At 50.3% G+C, this 24774-nt stretch overlaps 1 protein-coding gene across 1 annotated transcript; it reads right to left on the reverse strand.

The window, feature by feature from the left end:
* Positions 1 to 1149: 1149 nt before the first annotated feature.
* Positions 1150 to 23075, reverse strand: Sparc (secreted protein acidic and cysteine rich). Its single transcript, XM_032914431.1, has 10 exons — positions 22939 to 23075; positions 13093 to 13162; positions 10564 to 10620; positions 9844 to 9931; positions 8494 to 8615; positions 7933 to 8053; positions 5870 to 6003; positions 5224 to 5372; positions 2858 to 3006; positions 1150 to 2252 (listed from the first exon to the last, which is right to left on the reverse strand). The coding sequence occupies exons 2-10, from the start codon at positions 13147 to 13149 to the stop codon at positions 2224 to 2226; spliced, it is 906 nt and encodes a 301-aa protein (XP_032770322.1). The 5' UTR covers positions 13150 to 13162; positions 22939 to 23075; the 3' UTR covers positions 1150 to 2223.
* Positions 23076 to 24774: the final 1699 nt, after the last annotated feature.

Consider the following 24774-nt stretch of genomic DNA (forward strand, 5'->3'; position numbering starts at 1 on the left):
GAGAATTGAACTCAGGACCTCCAGAAGAGCAGCCAGTGCTCTTGACCACTGAGCCATCTCTCTAGTCCTATTTGATTTAATTTTTTTTTCTTTTTTCTTTTTTTCGGAGCTGGGGACCGAACCCAGGGCCTTGTGCTTGCTAGGCAAGCACTCTACCACTGAGCTAAATCCCCAACCCCCTTGATTTAATTTTTAAAAGTGTCTTGTTATAGAAATATGGATGACCTAGGATTCATAATGTAACCCAAGCGGCCCTCGAATTTGAGATCTTCCTGCTCTTGTCCTTTATGCTGGGATTACAAGTGTTTCTTAAGTAGTCTGCTTTAAAGTAGCAGTTCTTGACCTGTGGGTTGTGACCCTTTGGGGGTCACATGACCCTTTCACTAGGGTCACATATCAGATCTTCTGCATATCAGATACTTACATTATGATTCATAACAGTAGCAAAATTGAAGTTATAAAGTAGCAACGAAAATAACTTTACAGTTAGGGGTCACCTCAACATGAGGAACTTTGTTTAAGGGTCACAGCATAGGGAAGACTGGGAACTGCTGTGTGTAGTTTTATACTCTACTTACCTTTAGCTCCGGAAGTGACTACACTACCAGCCCCCACCGAGCTTCCCTTGAATCCTCCGGCATCACAGACACACAGACACACAGACACACAGACACACAGACACACACACACACACACACACACACACACACACACACACAGGATGGGGGATGGGTGTAAAGTCTTGTGTAGTCCATGCTGGCCTCCAGCTCACTGTGTAGCTGAGGATGACTTTGGACATTTGACTCTCCGGCCTCCGCCTCCTCAGTGCTGGGATTGCAAGCCCTCACCGCCACACCCAGCTTAGGTTGTGCTGAGGATGGAACCCCAGGCTTTGCTCACGCTGGGTAAGCACTTTTACCAACAGAGCCCATCCCAGCCCAGGAACTGAATTCTTCATTTATTAAACTAGTGCTCATGGGAGCACAGGAGTCATCGCCTCCCTGTGTGCGAGCTTGTGAATACATGTGTATGAAAGCACAATGGAGTGCTTGCTTCTGTGCACAAGCACGGCGGTGTTTGTGCACACCCGGAAACGAAGCACCTAGGAGTAAGACACACACACACACACACATACCATCACCCAGGATGGCCATTTCTAAGTCATTACTTTTTATTTTGAAAGATTTGTCAAGCTCTTCACATCACTGTGAGAGTTCGCATGGTTAATGAGAAGCAGCTTTTTCATGAAATGCTTGGAGGGGAACAAATTCTCAGCCTGTGAGATCCAACCATTCCTTCCGTTGGCTTGGAAGTTTCTCTTGATTAGTAAGTTTCAAGTGGCAAAGGGTGGGGAGAGGTGGTGGTGGGGAGCATGCTTGAAACTTTATGACTCACTCTCTCTACATTACAACCTTCTCTGTCTTCCTCTTGAGTCTCACTTTCCTGTAGCCCAGTGCCTAGAGCTCCCAGCAAGAGCCTGAAAGCCCATTAGCAGTTGAGTAAGAGAATCCCCAGTGAGGTACCGGTCTACCCATGCCTCCCCTTGGCTCACCAAAATTAAAACCAACAGCCAAACATGGAAAGAAACTGCCTGAAGAGAGGAGGAGACAGCAAGGTCCCGGGCTGCTGGGAGTCTGTTTTGTGCATCAGAGCTCTGGATTATTCTGTCAGTCGTTGACCTAGCCTACCAAGACTTGCCATCTGGTTCTGACTGGCCTCACAGCGTCCTTGCCCAAGTTTTGGATCTGTGTCTGTAACTTCCCTCTGCCCACCTCCAAACTACCAGGGGAAGACCCCAGGAAGCCCACATCCCCCCAAATGAAATAAGCACAGAGTCTGGGTGAGTGTTAAGAGTCAAAATGGAAATGAAAGCTAGAGATATCTCTTGCTTGAGGAAGGCAAGCTTATGCAATTCCCGTTTCCAACACAGCCAGTGAGACACTGGGTGGTGCAGGGGACGAGGAGGCTGTGGATAGGCTATGGCCTCAGAGTCGAGTTACGTGGGAAAATGCTGTGACTTGGGTTCTGGTTTCTTTATTTCTTACTGGGTTTTTTTTTTTTTTTTTTTTTTTTAGCACCGTTAATGTATTCAGTTAAATCTATGTTAGCACCTTATCCCCAGGCAGAACAGCCAACCATCCAAACATTTTAAACAAGGGGGTAGTGGAAGTGGGTGGGGACATCAGGGGGAGAGAGTCCAGGACTGTTGCAGGAGGCGTGAACTTAGATCACCAGATCCTTGTTGATGTCCTCTGCAAAGGAAGAAGAGGTGGGGTTAAGATAAGGCTCTACCAATTGAAAAGAGAACGGGGCTGGTCAGGATGAGAAGGGGGGGCCGTGGGAGTGGGAGCGAGAGAGGGGGATGGGCCACGAAGATGATCACATGTATCAGGTACATAAGTGAAGACGTCATGATGAAATCCATGATTAAGCACAGCACTATAGGCTAATACAACAGAGGCCGGCCGGCCAACAGAAGGTCTGTTGGATCCACGCCCATCCTAAGACCCAGGGGCCAGTGACCAGTCAAGGGCACTGACAAGTGCTCGAATGGGACCTTGATCTCCCTAACATGGCCTATGTCCATTCCTTGAATAGTTGCCAAGTAGCACTTCCTGTTTCCTCTCCCCAGGCAGTCAGTTCCCAAAATAGTGCTTATATGGAACGGGGACAAAGGTTTGAGGTCCAGTTAAAGAGACCTTGAAGGCACAAAGAGAGCCCGAGAGAGCAGAAATAAGTTAAATAGACAAAGGAGACAGACAGGACAGACAAACATCAGGTAGAGCCACCAGAGGGGAAGGGACAACATCCCATCCCTTGGGGACACTTCTTCCCACCCCCAAGTCCCAACACTCACGCTCCTTGATGCCGAAGCAGCCGGCCCATTCCTCCAGGGCAATGTACTTGTCGTTGTCTAGGTCACAGGTCTCAAAGAAGCGAGTGGTGCAATGTTCCATGGGAATGAGGGGAGCGCGCAGTGGGGCCAGCTCAGTGTGGGACAGGTACCTGGCAGGGAAGAGAGGGGAAGGGTGTGAGCGTGGGAGAACACACAGCCCAGCATGGGAAGCCAGTGGTAGGAGCCCAAGGCTGGGATCCTGGCTTTACTCCACAGCTCTGCCATGGTCCTGCAGAGGGACCCACAGCACCACACTGCCCTGCTCTGAGCCTGTTTCCTACTCCATCTGACAGGGGAAGTAATTGGCTGTTCCAGTTCTGAGTCTATGGGCTTCATCGTAAGAGCCATTGACTGACTGTTGGGGAATATATATATATATATTCAGCACCTCAGTTACGGCACATCAAAGTCTATGAGATCACAGTATAGAATCTCTTTCTTTTCTTCTTTCTTTTCTTTCTCTGTTGTTGTTGTTTTTAAGACAGGGTTTCTAGGTGTAGCCCCGGCTCTCCTGGAACTCTCTAAGTAGGCCAGGCTGGCCTCAAACTCACAGATCTGCCTGCCTCTGCCTCCCAGGTCTAGAATTAAAGGCATTCTCCACCACTGCCTGACCACACTGTAAATGTTTAATGTTCACACACTGACACAGCTGCAGGAGCCTACGATGGGGGTCTTTTTAGATCCATCAGTCTTTTAATAGGGCAGGGGTACAGCTCAGCAGTAGAGTACCTGTCTAGAATACCCCTTGAGGATCCACCAGGAAAGGATTGGTAGAGCATTTGACTAGAATCCTCCAGTAAGGGCTGGAGCGTGGTGTGGTTCAGTGATAGAGCACTTCCAGAATTCCCCAGTGAGAGGTTCCATTTCTAGTGCTAAAAATAAGTGAGCAACAATTCTGGCCACAGCTCTGACTTCCGGGAGGGGCTGAGCCAGGCCTGGCTGGGCGGTAAGATGGGAAGGGTACCTTGATCTTCATGAATCTTCTCTATACCACGCAATGAATGACTTCAGGGTTTCCCTCCCTATCCTGCACCCTGTTCTCCCTGCTGGCCTAGGACTCCAGAGCATGATCTTTGCTTCTTTTCCTTTTCTCTCCTCAGAATTCCAATTAGTTGTCCCCAGAACACTATTGCCCACAAGGGACCTCAGGGGACATGATGACACCAATGTTCTTCACAGCCTCCTGCCTACAGGAGGCGTCACACAGACTCTGAACTGGCCAGAACCTTCCTTCACTGTCCTGTGAGAAAACAGGCTCAGGCAGCTGCAGGGCCACCAACGACTCTGACCAAGAGGAGGCTGAAGCATTTCCCAGCCATCCAGCCCTGGCAATCCATCTCGAACTTTCTCTAGGCCACTTGGCACTTGGGGTCCGGATGTCCCCCAGGACTCTCCCTTCCATACTCCCCATGTCACTCAATTGGATCCCAGCCACCGCAAGAGCTTGGGAGAGGAGCAGTCGAGAGCTTCCCAGAGCCTAGGAGAGCCAGGCACTGGGAGGGAGTTGGGGAGTAGGGGTTGGCCAGCAGGGTGGGTAATGTCTTGTCACACAACGGGACATAGAGCGATGAGCATCTCAGAGAGGAGCCTTTGTGGCCTGATCTCTCTCTCTCCCATATGCCAGGAAGGTGGTCCTGCCTGTCCCCTGAGTGACCACTTGTCTCTGATATTCAAAGCAAAGAGCAGAAATGGCTCCAGGAAGGAACGAGTGAGTTGCCTCTTTGGGACCTAAACAGGGCCTCTTACTCTCGTGTCTACAAAGGGAGGCCAGAGCAGGAGAAGGGTAGGTACACAGAGTCATGTCAGGTACTGCTCTTCAAACTCTCTGAAATCTCCATAGTGCCCAGACCACAGGCTAGAGCACCTGGGTCAGAAATAGGTGATGCGGAAGCCATTGGAAGTTTTAGGAACTTCTGGGGCCAGGTGGGCTCCATGGAGCTGAACCTCAGGAGGGATCAGGACATGACCTTTGTGACGGCCGCCCTATTCCACTGAAGGACCACGAGCAAGCATGGACAAGGACGGCTCTGGGTTCCTGGACTCTTTTTCTCTGCCCATATGGGTCTCTCCCCCCCCCACCCTCCCCCCGTCCCTGGCCTCACAGGCCTAGGAAGAATTCTTCGTAGTGCTGCTGACTACTTCCTCTGACATGTCTCAGGGCTTTCTTCCTCCCAAGCCTCCATGTGCTCCAGCTCTGGGCTGACGGTGGAGTCTTGGGCTGAGAAGCAGCAGTGGTTGCTGAGGGGCCTTCTAGCCTCATCCAATGCCCTTCCAGCCCCGGTCCAGGATAGAGCTGAGCCTATGGTCCCGAGGACTCTGACTCTTACCCATCAATGGGGTGCTGATCCAGCTGGCCAAACTGCCAGTGGACAGGGAAGATGTACATGTTGTAGTTCTTCTCAAAGTCTCGGGCCAGCAGCTCCACAGGATGGTCTCCAGCCTCCAGGCGCTTCTCGTTCTCGTGGATCTTCTTCACCTGGAGGGGCGGAATCATCAGGTGACCAAAGGTCCAGCCCCCTCCCCGTTATAATAAGAGGCCAGCCAAAACCAGAGTTCACGATGAAGAGAAGAAAGAGGTGCTGGTGGGAGTCAGCAACTTATCCACACACAGACGGGGAAAACACAGCACCACCTGCCTCAAGCCACCACGGCCTACAGAGGCTTTAGACGAGGCCAAGAAATCAACAGTAGGTCTCTACCATGGGGTTAAATATGCTTGCTTAAGGAGAAGTCCTGTTGACCCAGGAGAGGGAATAGGATTATGCTTTGGGTCTGTCTACCTCAGACCTCCTTAGAGCATCCAAGGGTAGCTGGAATTTTGTGTCCTGGTATCAAGGGTGAAGGCACCCTGCAAAGTGGGGCATAGGCCACCTTGGGGCCTGGTTCTAGAGATCAGCCCTAGAGCTCTATCAGCAGACTCCAGGGGAATCAACAGCAGGCACACCGGTCCAAGCTAGGAGGGAGGCCACTTACACGCAGTTTCTGCTTCTCAGTGAGGAGGTTGTTGCCCTCATCTCTCTCGTACAAGGTGACCAGGACGTTTTTGAGCCAGTCACGCATGCGCAGAGGGAATTCAGTCAGCTCAGAATCCAGGCAGGGGGCAATGTCTAGGGCACAAGAGATAAGATTAGTCAACCTAGACCTGTTAGAGGGCAGACACGATACTCGACTACTCTATCCTCCTTGTCTTACATCCCATGGGCACTCTACTGAGCAACCCTGGCCATGGTGCCTCTGTCTCTCTGATCCAGACTCGTCCAAGATTTACAAGTAAAGCATGGGGAACTTCAAGGCCTTGCTGCTTTGTGGCTTGCACCTAACCTGCTGAGGGGTTCCACCACCCCAGATGCTCTCGTGCCTTTCAAGGCGATGGCCAACTCCAGCAGAACTGGAGGCCAACCTCCAGGTGTTTGAAACAACCTGTACGCATAGGTCGTCCAGCACAGCAGCGGTAGGGAGAAGGTTCAAACACGCACAACCCCCAGAACCGTTTTAAAGATCATAACCTCATTCTTGTCTTCAGAACATAGCACCCCAGAATGTCATAACTGGAGATTTCCTCCAAGCTCTCCTTGGACTTAGCAACGAGCAGAAGGCTCTTGCTTTCAGCCAGAATATCAGAGCACCGGCTTTGGATCCAGTTAGGGTGAATACCTGGGGGATCTGATGCACCTTTGAGCCCAAAGAAAACCCTTCTGTGGCTAGGACCACTGCCATTTGGAAGTGGAGATCTCCACATGGAGCTGGACTGGTGAGGTGGATGGCCTCAGGGGCAGCAAGAGCCACTTGCTAAGAGCTCCTTAGAACATGCCTCACCTCATAGCCCAAGGCTCCTCAGCAACTTCCTCTACCCTGTCTTCTCTAAGGATTTCTAAATCTCTGCTTCCCCTGTACATCCACCCCAGCACCAACATTAAGAGCTCAGGGCTAACTAACTGCCCTCACTTTCTACAGCTGAAAACTAGAGGCTGGGGAGGGACTCTCCTTTGTTTTAGTTTGGTTCAATTTGACGTGCAGTGCTGGGCATGGGATGCAGGTCCCTGGGCACACCAGGCCATCACTCTACCACTTAGCTCCAGCCCGTGAAGAAGAATGCTCTTCTTATGTAGAACATGCTACAGATACACAGCTCATGTTGTCTCACAGGCAGTGAGTATGGCTTGGGAGACTCAGATGATGGAGGACCCAGAGCCAGCAGAATTTACAGCCTGGGTCACTAGCAATGGACAATCAGAGCCCCTGGCATCCCTCAAACTTGCCAGGCTTTCTAGAAAAGGGGAAGGAGGAAGATAATTGAATAAGAAGTTAAGGATCTCTGCCAATAGAGGACTAGAGCTTGAAGAAAATGGCAGTGTGCCACTATGTTTAATTTTATTCATCCATTTGTCTTGGTATATATGTGTGCTCACAGTCGTGTGTGCACACACACATGTGTGGGGGCCAGAGGTCAATCACAGATATCACTCCTCAAGGGCCATCCAACTTCTTTTTTGAGACATACTCTTTCATCAGCCTGGTGCTCACCCATTAGGCTCTCCAGTGAGCCCCAGGAATGTCCCAGGCTCCGCCTCCTTAGCACTGGGGCAGGGGGTACGAGTGTATGCTACCACACCCAGCCTTTTTACACAAGTACTTTGCCTAGTGAGCCATCTCCCCAGCTCCAGGCATGTTCCTATTTGAAAAGCATTGGAATTCAAAATATTGAAAATATTCTGCAGGCCCAGGTCAAACACTTTTTTTTTCTTTACAGTGCTAACTCAGGAATTATTTGAGTTAGCCTTATGAAAAGGCATCCTCGTCATCAGAAAAAGAAAAAAAGAAATAAAGATGGTTTGGTTGTCTTGATGCTAGTGGAAGGTTACTCTTGTAACCTTCTCTAAATGTGCTTCCATGATGGCTAAGTTTCCCCAGGGGAGAAGAGAACCTGAATTAATTTTATGAATGGGTACACTGAGGTTCATGGAGGGCATGGGATTTACCCAAGGTGACAGAGTCATCTCCCCGAGAAGGAGGCTAGAAGGCATGAGGACACTCACATTTGCATGGTCCGATGTAGTCCAGGTGGAGCTTGTGGCCCTTCTTGGTGCCCTCCAGGGTGCACTTGGTCGCAAAGAAGTGGCAGGAAGAGTCGAAGGTCTTGTTGTCATTGCTGCACACCTGTTGGCCAAGCACAGGGCACACCACCTTCACTCCCAAAGCCCAACCTAGTATCTCCATGAGGAGAGAACCAACCAAGCAAGTCCTCTGATGTCCACATGCATGCATGCCACACACACTCACACAAAACAAAGTGTAAAAAAAAAATTATTATTTTTATAGAAGTATGAACTGGAGTGCATCCCACCTGATATTATGTAGCACTCACTCAGTAATCATGTTCAACACAGAGCCTGGAACCTGGTGGTACAGGTAAACTCTTTCAAATTCTCATCAACAGCTAGAGAGGTGGGGCCAGGCAGGCTCGACTGTGACTCAGCTCCACTTTCCTGTTGTGACTGGTCCTCGGGAGGGGCCTTCTGAGAATGGAGCTTCTCCCCTATATACACAGATTTCTTAACAGACACTATGCTTTGCTGGGCCCAGGTCCCCACTCTTACCTTCTCAAACTCGCCAATGGGAGCTGGGCAGCTGGTGGGGTCCTGGCACACACACATGGGGGTGTTGCTCTCGTCCAGCTCACACACCTTGCCATGTTTGCAGTGATGGTTCTGGCAGGGGTCTGGAGAACAGAACATAGTGTCAGCTCACCAGGCTGGAACGTGCTTTCACACCACACAGATCAGTGTTTGGGGCTGACAGCCTCTGGGTGTACTCCATCCTCAGCACCAGAGTTTTGGGCATTCCCCCCAAACCTATGTGCTGAACCACGGGGTTTAAGGGAGCAGTTTACTTAGTCTGGGGATCAGAGACTCAATTCAAGGTCAGGACTAGATCCTTTTCAGAGGCCTGGAACCTCAGTCTGGGACTCAGAGACCTGAGGTACATACAGATCCTCCAGTGATTCAAACAATAACTAGCTTCTCAGATCTCTGCAGTATTTCAGGATTCAAATTACTTTCTAGAGTGACCTGGAAGATTGAGCTGTTGTCATGGATTTGACTGAGCTGTGAGGTCCAACGGAAGAGAATCAGGTGTCCACAAAGGAAAAGGAAGAAGAACCCAGACCCACAGTAGACAATGGGCCCAGCTATGACAGGAAACAATGGCTGGGCATGGAAGAGGAAAGGGATATGACTCAAGACCCCAGACCCAGCCTGTGCTCCAGCAAGCCCTGCCCACTCTTTCCAGACACCCTTAACTGTCTCCTTGAGAAAGCTGAAGTGGACGCTGGGGATTCGAACTCGGTTCTTCATGCTTGTGCGACAAGTGATCTTATCCACTGAGCCATTTCCTTGGGGCCTCCGTCTACACCACTGCCTGGTTAAGATGTGGAAGCCCTGGTTCAAAGGGTTCAAACCTTTTTTGAATCTCTACTTCCAGAGTCCATGCCCTTGGACACAGATGCCTCAGACTGTGGGCAAAAGCCTAGGACCCTGAGTCACTGTCTGTCTACTTAAGGTATTAGAATTTACGTCAGGCTCTGTTCCCTTGGGCCAACCGGAAGTTAAATGAGCCTGCGGGCTTTCTCAGATGGGCTCCAAAGAGGAGCTTGAACTCAGGCTGAAGCCCTGGGGCAGGAATCTTGGTGACCAGATGTGGCCATGGCCTCTATGAGAATCCGACACCACACTGTGGAGTTTCCTCTGCCCTTTACGACTTGGATGGCCTGGCTATAATAGATCTATCCCAGACTTCCCTGGTCTGAGGACTCCCAGCTAGCCCTCCACAGCCACCAGAGCCCCACAATGCATCTCCTTGGCTAGAAACTTCCTGTGAGCTGTTCTTAGGCCTCTACCCGCACAGCCAAGGGCGATCCAGACATGCCAAGGGACAGGGAGGAGACTTACTTTCAGCCACCACCTCCTCGACAGTTTCCTCTGCACCTTCTTCAAACTCTCCCATTTCCACCTGGACTGGGTTGGCACCCACAGGTAACTGGCATGGAAGAGAAAAAAAAAAAATGAGTTCAGGGATTCTCACCCCACCCCCAAGACCTGGGAGAGGATCGCAAAGAAGGGGCCTGAATGAAACGTCAGAAACCCATAAGAAAGTGTGAGGGGCACCCAGGAGAAAGGTGGGCTGGGCCCAGATCACAGTGCAAACGCTAGGGTGCTGATTTCGGGAGGAATCCTGTATTTATTATTAGTTCATTCAATGTATTAGTCTATATTAAGTGTGTAGAGCCCTAGAATTCCACTAAGATGAATCAGGGGCCTCCAAGATGATAGGACGAGAAGGCACAGCAAGCCCTCTATGCCTGCTAGACGCAACTGAGTGGGTCCCTTTGCTTCACACCTGGGGAGACTGTGGGTGATAACAGGAAAAATACAAAACTCAAACATTTCTGAATCCTCAGGACCTCAGGGCTAAACTGAAGGTTTGGGGAACAATCGGGAGTATCTGGGAGTACAGGTTAGTATCCGGCCTTGTGTGCACACAAAGAGAGAGTGCATGTCTTAGTCCAATGAGGGGCCCCACTGCACTTGTCTGGACGCGCCAGAGAAGGGACCAGGCAAAAGGGGATCAAGGTGGGGGTCACCACCACCACCACCACACGGCATACGTACCCCTGTCTCCTCCACCACGGTTTCCTCCGCCACCATCTCTTCTGCAGCTTCTGTCTGCTGCTGGCAAAGAGAACAGGGTTCAGAGAGTTGGTCAAGGCCAAGGCCAGCTTCCTCTCTGAAGTGTCTCTGGCTGGGAAAACATAAGCCTGGGAGCCTTGATGCCTTAGGCCGGAGCACACAGTGCTGCTCCATTCTTCCTTCCTTCCCTTAAAACAATCTGTTATTACAATGGTTTTCCTTGTGTATGTGAGCTTTATCTGGGGGAGGGAGTGAGCACCCGTACCACAATGAGTGTGTGGAAGTCAAAGGACAACGTGTGGAAGCCGGTTCTCTCCTGCGGTTGTGGGTCCTGGGGACGAAACTCAGATCGTCCGGCTTGGCTGCTGACCCATCTCACTGGCCCCATCTTCATTTCTGTTTTTTTTCAGTATGGGATGCTTCATGCATTCATGTGTCCCCCTGTACTAGGACTGTACCGGCCTTCTCAGCATCATTCTAGTTTCAGTCAGTCTACTGCTGAAGCAAGCCTTCATGTCATTATTTCCTTTCATTTGGACAGGATCTTGCTATAGGGCCCCGGCTGACCTTGAACCTGCCAACTATGTTTTAGCCTCCCAAGAACTGGGATCACAGGCTTGAGCCATCACACTTGACTTTTATATACTTTCCACCAAACCATATGGCCTATCTTTCATTTTACTGACAGGAACATTTCTGCTAGTCAAGCCTTAATACAGCCCCCAAACCACAGAAGAAGATTGTGGTGGTTTGAATACGCTTGGCCCAAGGAGTGGCACTCTTAGGAGGTATGGCTTTGCTGGAGTAGGTGTGGTCATATTGGAGGCTGTGGGAGTGGGCTTTAAGACCACTCCTAGCTGCCTGGAAACCAGTCTTCTAGCAGCCTTCAGAAGATGTAGAACTCTCAGCTCCTCCTGTAGCATGCCTGCCTGGTTACTGCCATGCTCCTACCTTGATGATAATGGACTGAACCTCTGAACCTGTAAGCCAGTCCCAATTAAATGTTGTCCTTATAAGAGTTGCCTTGTCTTGGTCATGGTGTCTGTTCACAACAGTAGAACCCTAACGAAGACACAGCCGAACTCCCTTTAATTCACAGATGGAGAAACTGAGCCACAGACAGAATGAATACCCTCTGTGATTTCTAACAGATGCCAACCCCCCTGCTCCTCACATGTGACCTCATTTTATTGCTATTAGGAAGTCCCCTCCTGGCATTTCAGACTCCAGGAGGAGCAGATCTGGTGACAAGAAACTTTCAGGTCCCTGATTGGCTGTAACCCCTTCCTAAGTTAAAGGTAACCTCACCAATCTTCAGCCAAAATCTGCCTGCCTGATGAGTTTGGCCAGAAGCTGCCTTCTCCTGCTAGTGAGCGGAGCAGGGAGTGACAGTTTGAAACATTCCTAACCAGGAGTGCTGGCACATGTAACCCCAACCATCGGGAGGCTGGAGCAGGGGTTGAGGGGTGGGAATTGGAGGTAAACCAGAGTATATGGTAAGACTATGGAGGGGCCGGGAGGCAAGGACCTCATTTGGCTGGATTGGCTCTCATTAAATGTTTCTCTTTGAATGTTTCTTTGTTTTGTCTTGCTCCACATTCCCAAGATGGTGTAAGGGTCATTTCTGGTTCATTCCAATGGCAACCCCTTCCCCTCCCAGCCCAGCTCCAGTCTTAATTCAAGATCCAACTGGGGCTGCTCTATCTATCCCAGGTCTCCAACAGCCTCCAATGCACAAGCTCTGTCTGCATCTTCTCTACCCCTCACAATTCAGCCGGAGTCTGTTACTTACCATCTAAAAGCTTCCCAGATGCAGAAGCCAACCTGCTCCTTTCTCTGGACCTAGGTCCTTCCACCAGCTTTATTCCCACCAACAGTCCCTCATCCCTGCTGCTGACTCCCTCCCTGAAGAGGTCAGGTCCTGCTAGGTGTACCGGAACTAGTGTAAAAAGCTCTGAGCTTTACAGAGAGCTGCTCTCCTCACGTTAATTCTCCTAACCTTGTTGGCTTATTTATTTATTTATTTTTTTAGATGTACTTCTTTTATGTGTATAAGTGTTTTGCCTGCATGTATGTCTGTACACTATATACGTGTCTGGTACCCATAAGAGGTCAGAAGGGGGCATCAGATCCCCTGGTTGTAAGCCACCATTTGGGTTCTGAGGATCGAACTTGGGTCCTCTGTGGGTGCTCTTAATCACTGCACGAGCTCCTTTTTTAAGACAGGATCTCATGTAGCCCAGGCTGCCCTCACACTCACTATGTACCTGAAGATGACCTTGAACTCCCAGATATTCCTACCTCTACCTACCAAACTCTAGGATTATAGGTGTGTTCCCTAAGGCCAGCTTATGTAATGCTGGGCACCGAACCCAGGGCTTTGTGCACGAATGCTAAGCAAGCACCCTACCAACTGAGCCACATCCCTGCCGGCTCCCTGAGCACCCAGAGCAGACTCAGACGCTGGAGGAGAAAGTGGGATGCATTAGAATGGCATCTTTAGGTACTCACAGGGGCTGCCAGGGCCCTCCCGGCCAGGCAAAGGAGAAAGAAGATCCAGGCCCTCATGGTGCTGGGAACTCTGCAGGGGAAGAGAAGATGATGAGTCAGCAAGGGAGACTTCCTCCTGAGTTCCTGAGTTTAGATGGGAATGTTAACCAAGACATGTGTTGATCTCCTGTCGGTGAAAAGGGCCCCTCATTTAGGGCTAAGATGCCCTGTGCACCCCTAACGCCCATTGTCCTACTTCATACAAAAAGCAGTCCTGGCCTGGAGCCTCCAAGGGAAACTTTGCAGCTGCAAGCGACAGCTAATGGAATTGTTTCCCTGCTGCTCGGCTCCCCTCCCCATCTCCAGTTTCCTTCTATTGAGGATAAAGGTACAGAGTTTTCTATTTATGGTCATGAGATGAGGTCTCCCGTTCTAAGTACATTGGTTTCAGTTTCTTAAGTGATTGGACGAAGACAGCAGGCTAAAAAGTCAAGTTTGGGCCTTTGATGCCTCTCGTTCTAAGACATTTGTTCTCCAGTCCTTAACCTCGATGCCCTGCTCCCTCCCCTTCCCCCTGCCCATGCTTTTCCTCCCCTCACCCCTCCTCCCTCCTCCCTTCCCAACTCCCTTTCCTCTTCTCCTCCCCCTCAGCACTCCCTCCTCGGCAATGGGAGAAGTCAACAGGAATCTGAAACAATGGGACACACATTTAAGACAAAGCCTGAGAGTCTGGGGTGCCAGGAAAGAACCTGAGGGATCACATTTCCCCCACTCTACCCACAGGGACAGCATTCTTTGGATCCTCCAAGGAAAGATCCAGAGGCGTTGCAGAAGAGATGTGAGCTAAGATCTACAGTGAGTGTCCCCTGGTCACTGCTCAGACCCAGCTTCCTAGATGCTGGACTCCGAACTCTCACTCTGGCCCGGAAAGGACCTTTGGAGCAGAGCTCTGCTGAAGACTCAGGGACGTGTGGTAGGATCATCTGCCTCCCAGTGCTAACCAGACAGACTTCTGTTACCAAAGGGATCTAGAAAGTTCTCCCTAGATATGCCTTCCTCAAGCCTGTGGCTTATCCTGTCTCTTTCTACAGCCACACAGAGCAAGCCGGCTACCTCTGCCCTGTCAGAGCTTTCAGTCAAGGGAGCAAGAGTGATGCCTTCCTCACTGGTTCCCCAAGGCTTTCCTCTCAGCCTCTCCAACCCAAGTTCTTCTCCAGCTTTCTCCACTGACAAAGCTTGGCTCTGGGAGATGCCCTGGCAGCTCCCGCAAAGCTACTGAGCTCAGATTCAATGTCCAGGATTCTTTTTTTTTTTTTTTTTTTTTTTTTTTTTTCGGAGCTGGGGATCGAACCCAGGGCCTTGTGCTTGCTAGGCAATGTCCAGGATTCTTATTCCACCTCCATATTGTCTCCATCTCCACGTATGGGTCATATTCTCTAAACCTTGGCTCCCCCATCTGTCGCCAGGGTCAGAGTTTGAGATAATTTACGTGGTCTTTAGAATGCTACAACAATGGAAGGTTGGGAATGCCTCTGAGGAGCGGAGCATAGGCCTAGCTTTCAGTCCCCTGCTCCAAACAAATACAAGGAAAGCTGATATTGGCGTATCCCCTCCTCTAGTATCCACCTTCTTCCCTTGTGTTTGGAAGAAAGGGGGGGAAACATCCAGATTCCCAAACATCTTTGAGCTGAGGGTGCGGCACAGCAATATAGTACTTGGCTAGCACGCATGAGGCCCTGAGTGGAATCTGCAGCGCCACAGAACTTTCAGACAAGACCTGAATAGCAAAAAAGGCAGAGGAGGAAGAGGCCATAACAGTGCTGTACTAGGCTAAACCAGAAAGAGCCTTACTCCCTACTTCATGGTGTGGCCATGAGGTAAAACTAGAAGAAATCAAAGAAATTGATTTGGAAATTTGGCGGTGCTTCAGGGCAGCTCTGCCTGGCAGAAGGGTCTAGTTCTCCCTTTCTAGGCAGTTTCTGGAACCTTCTTTCCTGCTCTCACAGTTGCTCACTTGTTTCCCTTCTTGCTTCTCCATTTGGAAAACACGAGTCCAGCATCCTCTGTGTGTGGCTTTGGGCAGATGGCCTGGGAGAGGGGGCATCAATGAGGGGCTTGTCTGGGGTTGTTTGAAATGGAAAGATCAAAGTGTGGCTGGCAGCTGGAGCCTAAACGTCACCCAGGCCTGGCTTCAACGACAGAGGAATCAAAGCTCTGGAGAGGTAGCCAGGCTAGGAGATGTCATAGGCTTCAGGTTTGAGAGCTAGAGAGATGACTCCCAAGGTTCGGTGCCTCATCTGGGCAGAAGGAAGGATCTGGGGTCCCTGAGACTGCCTTGTCCCCCACCACTCTGCCCTCTCATTCTGCCCTGTCTCAGGACCTAAGTCCTGGAGCACTTCCTAGCCTTAAGCCCAGAGGCTGGGTGAGGGTAAGGAGAAAAGCAGACATATAATTTAATCTCTAAGGGGAGACGATCATTGTCCACATCTTAGTTCACCAATCCCAGAATCCTTTTCATCTAGATGTTAGGATGAGCAGACAGGGGAGCCTCTTAACTATTATGGATGAAGAGCCTCATTCTCTCCCTGCCCATAAGACACATCTCTGAGGTTCTGTGACATACCTCTAGCCAAAGAGGTTGAAGTCTACCCTTCAAAGCTTGTTTGGAGGCACAACAGTCAACCCAGGCACAAGGTCAAGACCCTGTCGTCAGTACAAGGTGGCCATGATCTCCCACACTCAAACCAAAGTCCAGCATGCTTGGGGAAACATACAGATAATCTCGGCGGTTTTGCAAGCCAGCTCTCCAAAGAGGGCCTGAGGCAGGTTTTTCTGCCTGCCTAGTACAGATGAGAAGACTGAAGCCTAGAAAGGAAGGTCCATGCTTCTAGCCAGCAGTCCAGCACACGAGTGACAGGTATTCGCATGGTCACTCTCTCAACTCTGGGTGATGTTTCCCTTGGCAGACACCTACTCCTGGCTAGTCGTTAAGAGGGCACCCACTTGAGCCAACCTGGCCTGAGATGTAGACAGGAAAAAATGCCCCGGGCGGGGGAGGAAGTGGAGGTGTATTACCATTGGCTTTGTGACACCCCTGGCGCCCCCTTTCCCTATTCCGTACATTGAGTCTCTTTCTTCTGCCTGTATTTGTTCTGGAGAGAGCTGAAAACTGAGCCTGGGCTGCCAGCAGGACCTGAAGCAGAGGTTACTTGTCTGGCTCCTTGGATGGAAGAAATGGGATGGAAAAGTACAGCCAGCCCCTAGCTCACTTCCCTTCAACCCTAAAGGGGCTCCTGGGAGCTCCCTGTGGACATGGACGTATCCCTGAGTACCTAAACCCAGGGGCAGCCTCAGCACTGTGGGCTCTCGGACAGTGTGGCTGGGAACCACAGACTCTCAGGATGACCCAACTTGGATGGGAAGCATGTGGACAAATGCAATCTCGGAGAGCTTCCTAAGGGTCAGGGGCTAGGCTAGCCTTGGACTTAATCCGTAGCCAAAGGCGGCCAGATCCTCCTGCCTCCACCTCCCAAATGCTGGGACTACAGGCTTGAATCACCATACCCAGCTCTTTTTCGTTTGGTTGGTTTGGGTGAGGTGGAGTCATTTTTCTTTTTGAGACAAGGTCTCACTAGATAGCTAAAACTGGCCTCAAATATGTGATCTTCCAGCCTCTGCATCCTGAACGCTAGGCACCACCAGGTGAGACCACAGGGGGTGACTGAACCTTGAAATGCTGCCAGTGTGAAGGACTTGTTGAGAAAACCTGCTCCGAAAAGCCGTGTCCTCCAAAGCCCAGGCCTTGGCACATGTTGAACTGTGTCTATGAGCAGAATTAAAACAAACAACAACAAAAGCAAAAAACAGGGACTGAAGGGAGAGCTCGGTTGATAAAGTGCTTGCTAGGCAAGCATGAGGACATGAGTTCAAATCCCCAGTACTCATATAAAACCAATCGTGGCGGCACAAGCTTGTAACTCCAGCACTGGAGAGAGGCAGAAACAGAGGGATCCTCTGAAAGGCCTTGCCGGATCATCTGATCCCGCTGAATCAGCAAGATACAGACCCATGAAAACAAAGTGGACAGAGCCTGAGGAGCAACCGCTGAGGCTGATCTCTGGCTTACACCGCACAAAGAGAGAGAGAGAGAGAGAGAGAGAGAGAGAGAGAGAGAGAGAGAGAGAGAGAGAGAGAATAACAGGAATTGGGAACACAGCATACTCCAACATCACAAGCCACCTTGCAAAAACTCTAGGTTCCCCCTAGAACAGCCAGACACCCTTGGGCAAGGAAGCCCCTCAGGTCCCTTGACTGTTCTGAACTCCTGAGCTCGCTCAGCAGATCTTGGAGTATCCCATCTCCCTATCTGCTCCAGATTCCTTGTTTTTATTTCTATTTCTTGTTGGAAGGGACGAAGCTACGGGAAGTGGTTAGTGTCACTGATGCTAAAACCTAGAATTGGTTCTGGGCAGCTCAGAGGCGGATCCAGGCTTTGTGGCTGGACACAGCCCTGCTGAAATTCCAGCGTCTCCCTAACTGCCACGTTTCACTTTGTCTGGACCAGGCTGGAGGAGTTCCTGCTGCCTCCGCACCCTCTAGACCATGTGACTGGGTCCTGCTGGCAGCCCAGGCTGAGTTTTCAACCCTCTCTAGAACGAATAAAGGCAGAAGGAAGGGACTCAATGTACAGCCATCCCTATTGCATCAGGGGTGACCACGAATGGAAGATAAGAGACATGAAAGTATCCAAGATGTAACATCTGGAAAGGACTAAGGGATTCCAAAGGTGGCAGAAACGTAGCATACCAACCTTCCCACACCCATCCTGTGCATGTGGCAGACATTACTAATCAATTATATAATCTTTCCCCTCAAAGTCTGGAGTGACATCAGAATTTTGAACACCATTAGGACAGCCACTACTAGAGGCTTGCCATTGTGGGCCACATGATAGTTCTTTACCACGCCTGTACCTTAGACAAAGAACTCACAACTTAGAGAGGAAAATAGTTCACTCAAATTCCTTGGGCAAGGTGGTTTCTGAGCCAAACATTCAGAAATATCTAAACTTTTACTTTGATACCCTCCCCCCCCACTGAGATCTGAATTCCTAATGTCACAAGCAGCACGGGATGATCTAGAGAGATCCTATAACCCGGGACTTTAAATCAAGTTCCTGGAAGGACCGAGCTGCTATCTCTGTTCATTGGTTCCTACCAGATATCTATGACTAGGCAGGTGAAAGCAGAGCTGATTTGCTGCCCAACACACCCCTGGCCAAGGCGGAGGCTGTTTCTCTAAAAGCTTCAGATAAGCCACCATTTGCTGGCCCTGGCCCTGTGCAACCCAGGTGTCCCAGGAGTCAGGAGCAAGGCTGGGAGGGATCAGGATCCACCCTACAATATAGGGGAAAGGTAGCTTCCTCCATCTCCAGAGAGGTCTAGAAATTGGTGCCAGCCTCCTCTTCTGTCAGTTTAAATCGGAGGCTAGAGGAGGAGCCAGTGGAAAGCAACCGAGAAGCCACTTATAAGCCACATTTGTTGGGTCTTGGGCCTAATGACCCAAGGGACCCATGTATTATGAATGATTTAGGACCTACAGGGACAAGGTCAACTCCGACCTGACAAGGTTCCAAAGATCTGGAGGCTGGGTGCAGACACCAGCCTGCTGTATAATCTCCAGCGAGCTACCTTCTCTTTCTGAATTTCAACTTTTGTATCTTGGAAATAAAGGCACCCATGTGCCTGTGTTGGGGTGGTGTTGGGGGAGGCCGGCTTGTGTGTGTGTGTGTGTGTGTGTGTGTGTGTGTGTGTGTGTGTGTGTGTGTGTGTGTGTGTGAGAGAGAGAGAGAGAGAGAGACAGAGACAGAGACAGAGAGACAGAGAGAGACAGAGACAGAGAGACAGAGAGAGAAACAGAGAGATGGAAAGACAGAGGTGTCTTCATTGACCAATAGTCTATTCAATAGTTTATGTGTTTGCATCCTTGACGGCTCGTCTGTATAGATGACATATGACCTGACTTTGTATCTGTTAATAGGTAAAGATTGGGGTTTTCATACTCACAAGCTGTATCTGGGGGAAGGGCATGGCGACTGGAGAAATGACTCAGCCATTAAGGGTGCTTACTGCCCTATCAAAGACCCCCATGTCGGGCAGCTCACAGTCACCTGTATGTAACTCTAAATCGACAAACTTAGACGCCCCCTCCTGACCTCTGAAGGCACCCACATGCGTTGTGCTTACGTATATTCACGTAAATACAAACTTTTTGTTGTTTTGTTTTTTTGAAACAGGGTTTCTCTGGGTAATCCTGGCTATGCTGGAACTCACTCTATAGACCAGGCTGGTCTCAAGCTCACAGAGATCTGCCTGCCTCTGCTGGGATTAAAAGTGGGCGCCACCATCACTCGGCTCAAACTTTTAAAAAACATATTGCTAAAATATTTTTTAAGATGTACTTAAAGGGTCTGGAGAGATGGCTCAGCTCTTCCAGAGGTCCTGAATTCAATTCCCAGCAACCACATGGTGGCTCACAACCATCTGTACTGGGATCTGATGCCCTCTTCTGGTGTGTCTGAAGACAGCTACAGTGTACTTATATATAATAAATGAATAAATCTTTAAAAAAAAAAAGATTCTCCCTCTGTGTGGTGAAGAATGTGAGGGGGTGGCCACATCCTGCCCTTATTTTTAGCCACACTGGTGGTGAAATCAGGGTCTACATGTTTAAACTCTGTGCCCCATGTGTTCGTGTTTGCCTGTTTATCTCCCCAGACTCATCCGCCAGCCTAAAAGGCTTCGTGTCCTCTGCTATTTAAAGCTCATTATTTTTAACATGGAAAACTGCAGCTGGAAATAGCAAGCCCAGCTGTGCATCGGGCTCCAGAGCCCACAGCTGGATGAGGATCTGCCCAGAGTTAGAGCCTCCCCAGCCTTCTTCCTGTTTCCTCTCCTAACTCAGGAAAGGAGGCTGCTGCTAAACGTGCAGGATGCTGCTCCTTCCAAGGAAACCAGTGTCTGGGAATGGGTTCAGGGAACCTCTAGCTCAGATCATCCCCACCTGACAGATTGGGAGACTGAGGCTAAGGCAGATAGCATCTTTTCCAATGTCACCACTGAGCTGTAATTCATGCTTTTGACCAATACCCGCCACCCTTCCTTTCTTTTTTCCCATTTCTGTGGGGTGTGTGTGTGTGTGTGTATGTGTGTGTGTGTGTGTAAGCCAGAAGTCAGTGTCTTCTTTGGTTGTTCTTTACCCTTTCTTTTTGTCTTTTTGTTGTTGTTGTTGTTTGTTCGTTTGCTGGGTTTTGTTGTTGTTGTTGTTGTTGTTGTTATTGTTTTGAGACAGGATTTTTCTATGAAACCCTCAGTAGCCTGGAACTCACTTATGTAGACCAGGCTGACCCTCTCCACCTCCCAGAGATCAGCCTGCCTCTCCCTCCTAAGTGCTGAGATTAAAGGCGAGTGTCACTAAGCCTGTCTACCTTATATTCTGAGACAGGGTCTCTCACTAACCTGAAGCTGGGTCAGCTAGGCCGGCTGACCTGTGAGCTCTATAGACTGGCCTGTCTCTCTGCCTTCGTAGCCTTTTTAGATTGTAGATTACAGACAGGCATCGCCACACCCTGCTCCCCAGGTCAGGGGTAAGCTAAAGACTTGGGGTTCTCAGGCTGATGTAGCAAGCCCTTCCCACTGAGTCCTGGTTCCAACCTTGACCACCAGTCTTTCTTTAGGGGAGGATGCATTGCTCTTGGGAAATTGACAGGAAGATCCTCGAGTTGAAATAAATGTAAACCATGTATTCTTAAAAATATTCCTGTCACCACTTTTTCTAAGAAGATGTTCTCTGGACCCCAAATGTTGGAGCTGCCAGAAAAGGGACTTTGAATAATCCCTTTGTGTTAAAAATCAGTTGCTTTAGAAGGGAGTGAGGTTGCAAAGGGCTTCCCAGCTTACGCTTTAGCTGGTTTCATCCTGCACCTTCTCCAAGGGACTGCTGCTATTACTAGAAATAGGGAAGAAACCAGAGCTCAGGAAGACAGTTCAAGGTCAAATGACACCTTCTAAGCACAGATCCAAACCCTCTGTCCTGTGAAGGGCAGTTCTAGAGAGCCTTATCGCAATCTGGGGACCCTGGGACGTGGGAGATGGAAACAGGGCAGGAGTTTGCTGTTGTCTTCGTAACTGGGGCGGGGGTGGGGTGGGGTGAGGGCAGCCGTGGCAGTGGCTGGGGGGACTGGAACCTAGAGGTCCCTGAGCGTTCCCAGAGTCCCCTCCCAGCAAGTAGGCACAGACCCTAAGGGGAAAAAAAAGAGGTTGCCGTGGCAACTCGCATTCCTCTCGGAGTGAGTCACCAGGGAGAAGAGACTCTTGGTGGGTGGGGCTTGGAGAAAGTTTCAAAAGCTGACTCCTTCTCAGAGCCACCCCAACCCCCTCCCCCTCCCCCTCCGCCAGTGCGGCTCTGTCGATGTGGCAGCTGATGGCTGAGTTAGCGAGAGTTAACTCTTCCCTCAACCACTTCTTTCTGGTTCAATCCTTGGAAAAGACAAATTTGTTTCCATTCTCTGCATCATACCCTTGCAACCATTCTCGGGGGTCGGGGGGGGGGAAGGGTCTGACCTCTGTTTGGGAATATCTTAAACCTGAAAGCTGTGGACACCCATTATCTCTTACACAAACACAAACACACACACAGACATGCACGCACACTTTCGTACACACTACTTCCAGAGACTCTTTGAAGCTTATGCACAGACCGCTTTATAAGCACAATTAAGTCACCTTGCTTGGGAAGTCTTAGGGCAATTCAGGTATCCCCAAAACTATCCCCTCTTCCTTAGGACAGGAAGGTTACACCCAGGGGAGATGCCTATGTGAGATCGCCCACAAACTGCCGAAAGCTTGTTACCCTGTGTATGGTCTGCGCCTCACGCCACTCCCTGCACTCTGTTCTAGAAACTTAAAAGAGTGGCTGGTGGAGACACTTCCTCCCCTGCAGGTATGTTGTCTGTCTCTGAGGCAGATGCAGGATGCCTATTCCCTTTAGGTGAGACTTATTTCGGCCATCCTAGGTGTCACACACAGGAAGTTTACAGAACAACTTGGGGCAGACAAGCTTTCAACAGACTGATCTGAGTCTTGGGGTAGGTTCAGTAGTGGCAAGAAAGGTGTCCTGGAGCTAAATCACCCAGTCTCCCTCCTCCCTGCCATCTCTGGGTTGTATCAAACTGTTAGTTTTCTCAGATGTCTAAGATACAGTAAAAGCAATGTTAATGAGGTCCTGTGATGACCATCTCTCAGAATTAGGGTGGGAACAATGGCAACCGCTGGCTGGGAGAGAGAATGGCATTTCAGGCTGACCGTCCCCACAGGGTGATGGGGTGGGGGTGGACGGGAGATTCCAGGGACCTGAGCCCTCCCAGAGGAACCGATTAAAGGGAGTGCCTTGCCTTGGCTGTTTACAGATCTGTTTATCCTTCTTGCAAAGTCCCATTTGGACAACAGTGCTCTGACCCAGAACTGGATGTCTGTTCTCCTAGAATAGGGAGCCAGACCCAGCAGGCTGCCAGGCAGACTTTCTCTGGGTTGGCAGTTGTGGTAGGCAAGTGAGGATCAGATTCTCAGAAAAGGAGGCAGCTGCCACCGAGGGTGACAGAGGACAGACCAGCAGCCTCTGCCACCAGAGAACAGAGAAAGCGGTCCTCGCAAACCGTGGATATTTTCTGTAGCGCTACAGAGATAACAAGTTCCCCTGTGCGTGAGCAACAGGCTTCTAGCTCACCTCCCCCTGAGGTTGGTTGTGGGGATGGGGCAGAGGGGCTGAGGAAGCTTATAGAAGGGCAGGGGCGAGCAGGGAGGTGCATACCTCGGCACAGGCAGGCAGGCAGGCAGTCGGGCAGGCAGCAGAAGAGTTCTGGCGGTCTGAAGGACTGCAGGAATGTGGAGGGGTTTAGAGGCAAGCAGCAGGAAGCCACTTGGAGCTCTGGGCAGGGTCTGTCTCACCCTCCGCCTCCACTCAAAGGCCCTCCTCCTCTGTCTCCTCCTTCCCCTGGCCTGCCTCCCCCTTCTCCCCAGAACCAAAGCTGTCTTTTCTTCCTTGCTTGCCTTGTGGTAGGCTGTGTGCTAACCAGACACCCTGGCCCCACCTGCCTCATCTGTTCTGGGGCTCCTGCCTAAACAGACATGAGGGTCAGGGCTGGAACAGTTGCAGGAATCACCTAGAACAGGACAGGCCTTGTTCAGAGCGGAGGCTGAGGACTAAAGAGTCCTGGGCATTACCCGAGAGCCAGCCGCAGAGGCACAGCCAAGCCCCTTGTCCTACTTTAGACACAGCTAGTGAACTTGACTGAGCCCTCTCTCAGGCTTCATGACGTGGAGAAGGGCAGAGATTCTAGTGTGCATTGGCATGGCAGTAGGGGGCTGTGACCAAAACAAGTACCCGATTTTCCCCGTGCCAACAAAACAAGCTGCCACTGGTGATACTGGTGGCATTGTCCTCATCAATAATAAGGCGAAGTCCGTTCGAACTCTAGGGGCACCAACCCTAGATAAGCGAGGGATTAGAACTTAGCCGGGAGACCTGCATCGTCAGCACCTGACAAACTCAGAGAGTAATAAGACTGATAGTCAGGTCAGAAACAATAACCAGAGTTGGTGGGGAGGCCATCGTTGGCACAGCAGGCCTTTGGTTTTGGACAAAGTCCCATGTAGTCCAGGCTGACCACTCACTATGTAGCTGAGGATGGCCTTGAATTTCTGATCTCCCTACCTCTGTTTCCTGGGTTCTAGGATTACATGTGCGCAGTACCTACCATGACTAGTTTATATAGTGCTGGGGATTGAACTCGGGTGTCAATGCTCGCTAAGCAAGCATGCTACCCATGCTGCTGCATTCCCAGCCTGACTTACATACTAGTAAGAGACCATTCTAGATTTATTTATTTTATGTATATGAGTGCACTGTCTGACACACAAGAAGAGCACATTGGACCCCATTACAGATGGTTGTGAGCCACCATGTGGGTGCTGGGAATTGAACTCAGGACCTCTGGAAGAACAGTCAGTGCTCTTAACCACTGAGCCATCTCTCCAGCCCCAAGAAACTATTTTAATAAAAAAAACCCCAGAGACCATTTTAATAACAAGGGCACAGGCTCATACAGGGCAAACAGCTCGCCAATAACACCTGACCAAAAGTAGTCTGAGAACGCTGAGGCTACATTTCAGCCCCGCTCTTCTTTTGGGAACGTGGACTGACCCCACTCCGTGCAGCAGCTCTTGACTGAACACTTTGTGCCTGCCTCCTTGGGGAGGTACCAGAATGGATGTGGCAGGAGCTTTGGGTGTGGCTCAAGGGATGTACCTCATGCACAGAACCACTTCCCCAGTGATGCAGACCCCAAGGCTTCCCTTCCTGAAAGTGTAGCTATCGAAGCAGCCGTTGGGTTTGGATAACGTGGGATTGGAGAAGGCAGAGTGCAGTCTAGAGATAAACTTGTATACAGCAGGGTCCCTGCCTTTCCTGCCATCTCCTCATTTCCCCTCCTGACCCACTCTCTCCAGCCAAGGCAGCTTGCTCTCAGTCCATCAGGTACCCCATGGCCATCCATGTTCTTAGATCCTCACTCTTCCTCTGCCAGACACTTTCCCACATGATTTTCCTGAGCTCAGACCTGTCTCATCTTTCAGAACTCTATTCTAA

This window comes from Rattus rattus, chromosome 9, assembly GCF_011064425.1.
Source record: "Rattus rattus isolate New Zealand chromosome 9, Rrattus_CSIRO_v1, whole genome shotgun sequence".
Lineage (NCBI taxonomy): Eukaryota > Metazoa > Chordata > Mammalia > Rodentia > Muridae > Rattus > Rattus rattus.

Excerpts from the sequence above, each read along its gene's own strand:
- Sparc (XM_032914431.1), bottom strand. The coding sequence starts at position 13,149 with ATGAGGGCCTGGATCTTCTTTCTCCTTTGCCTGGCCGGGAGGGCCCTG. Across the intron at positions 9,932-10,563 it reads CCGTGGTGGAGGAGACAGGG|TTACCTGTGGGTGCCAACCC; the intron begins GTACGTATGCCG and ends CTTCCATGCCAG. Across the intron at positions 5,373-5,869 it reads CTGAGAAGCAGAAACTGCGT|GTGAAGAAGATCCACGAGAA; the intron begins GTAAGTGGCCTC and ends CCGCCCCTCCAG.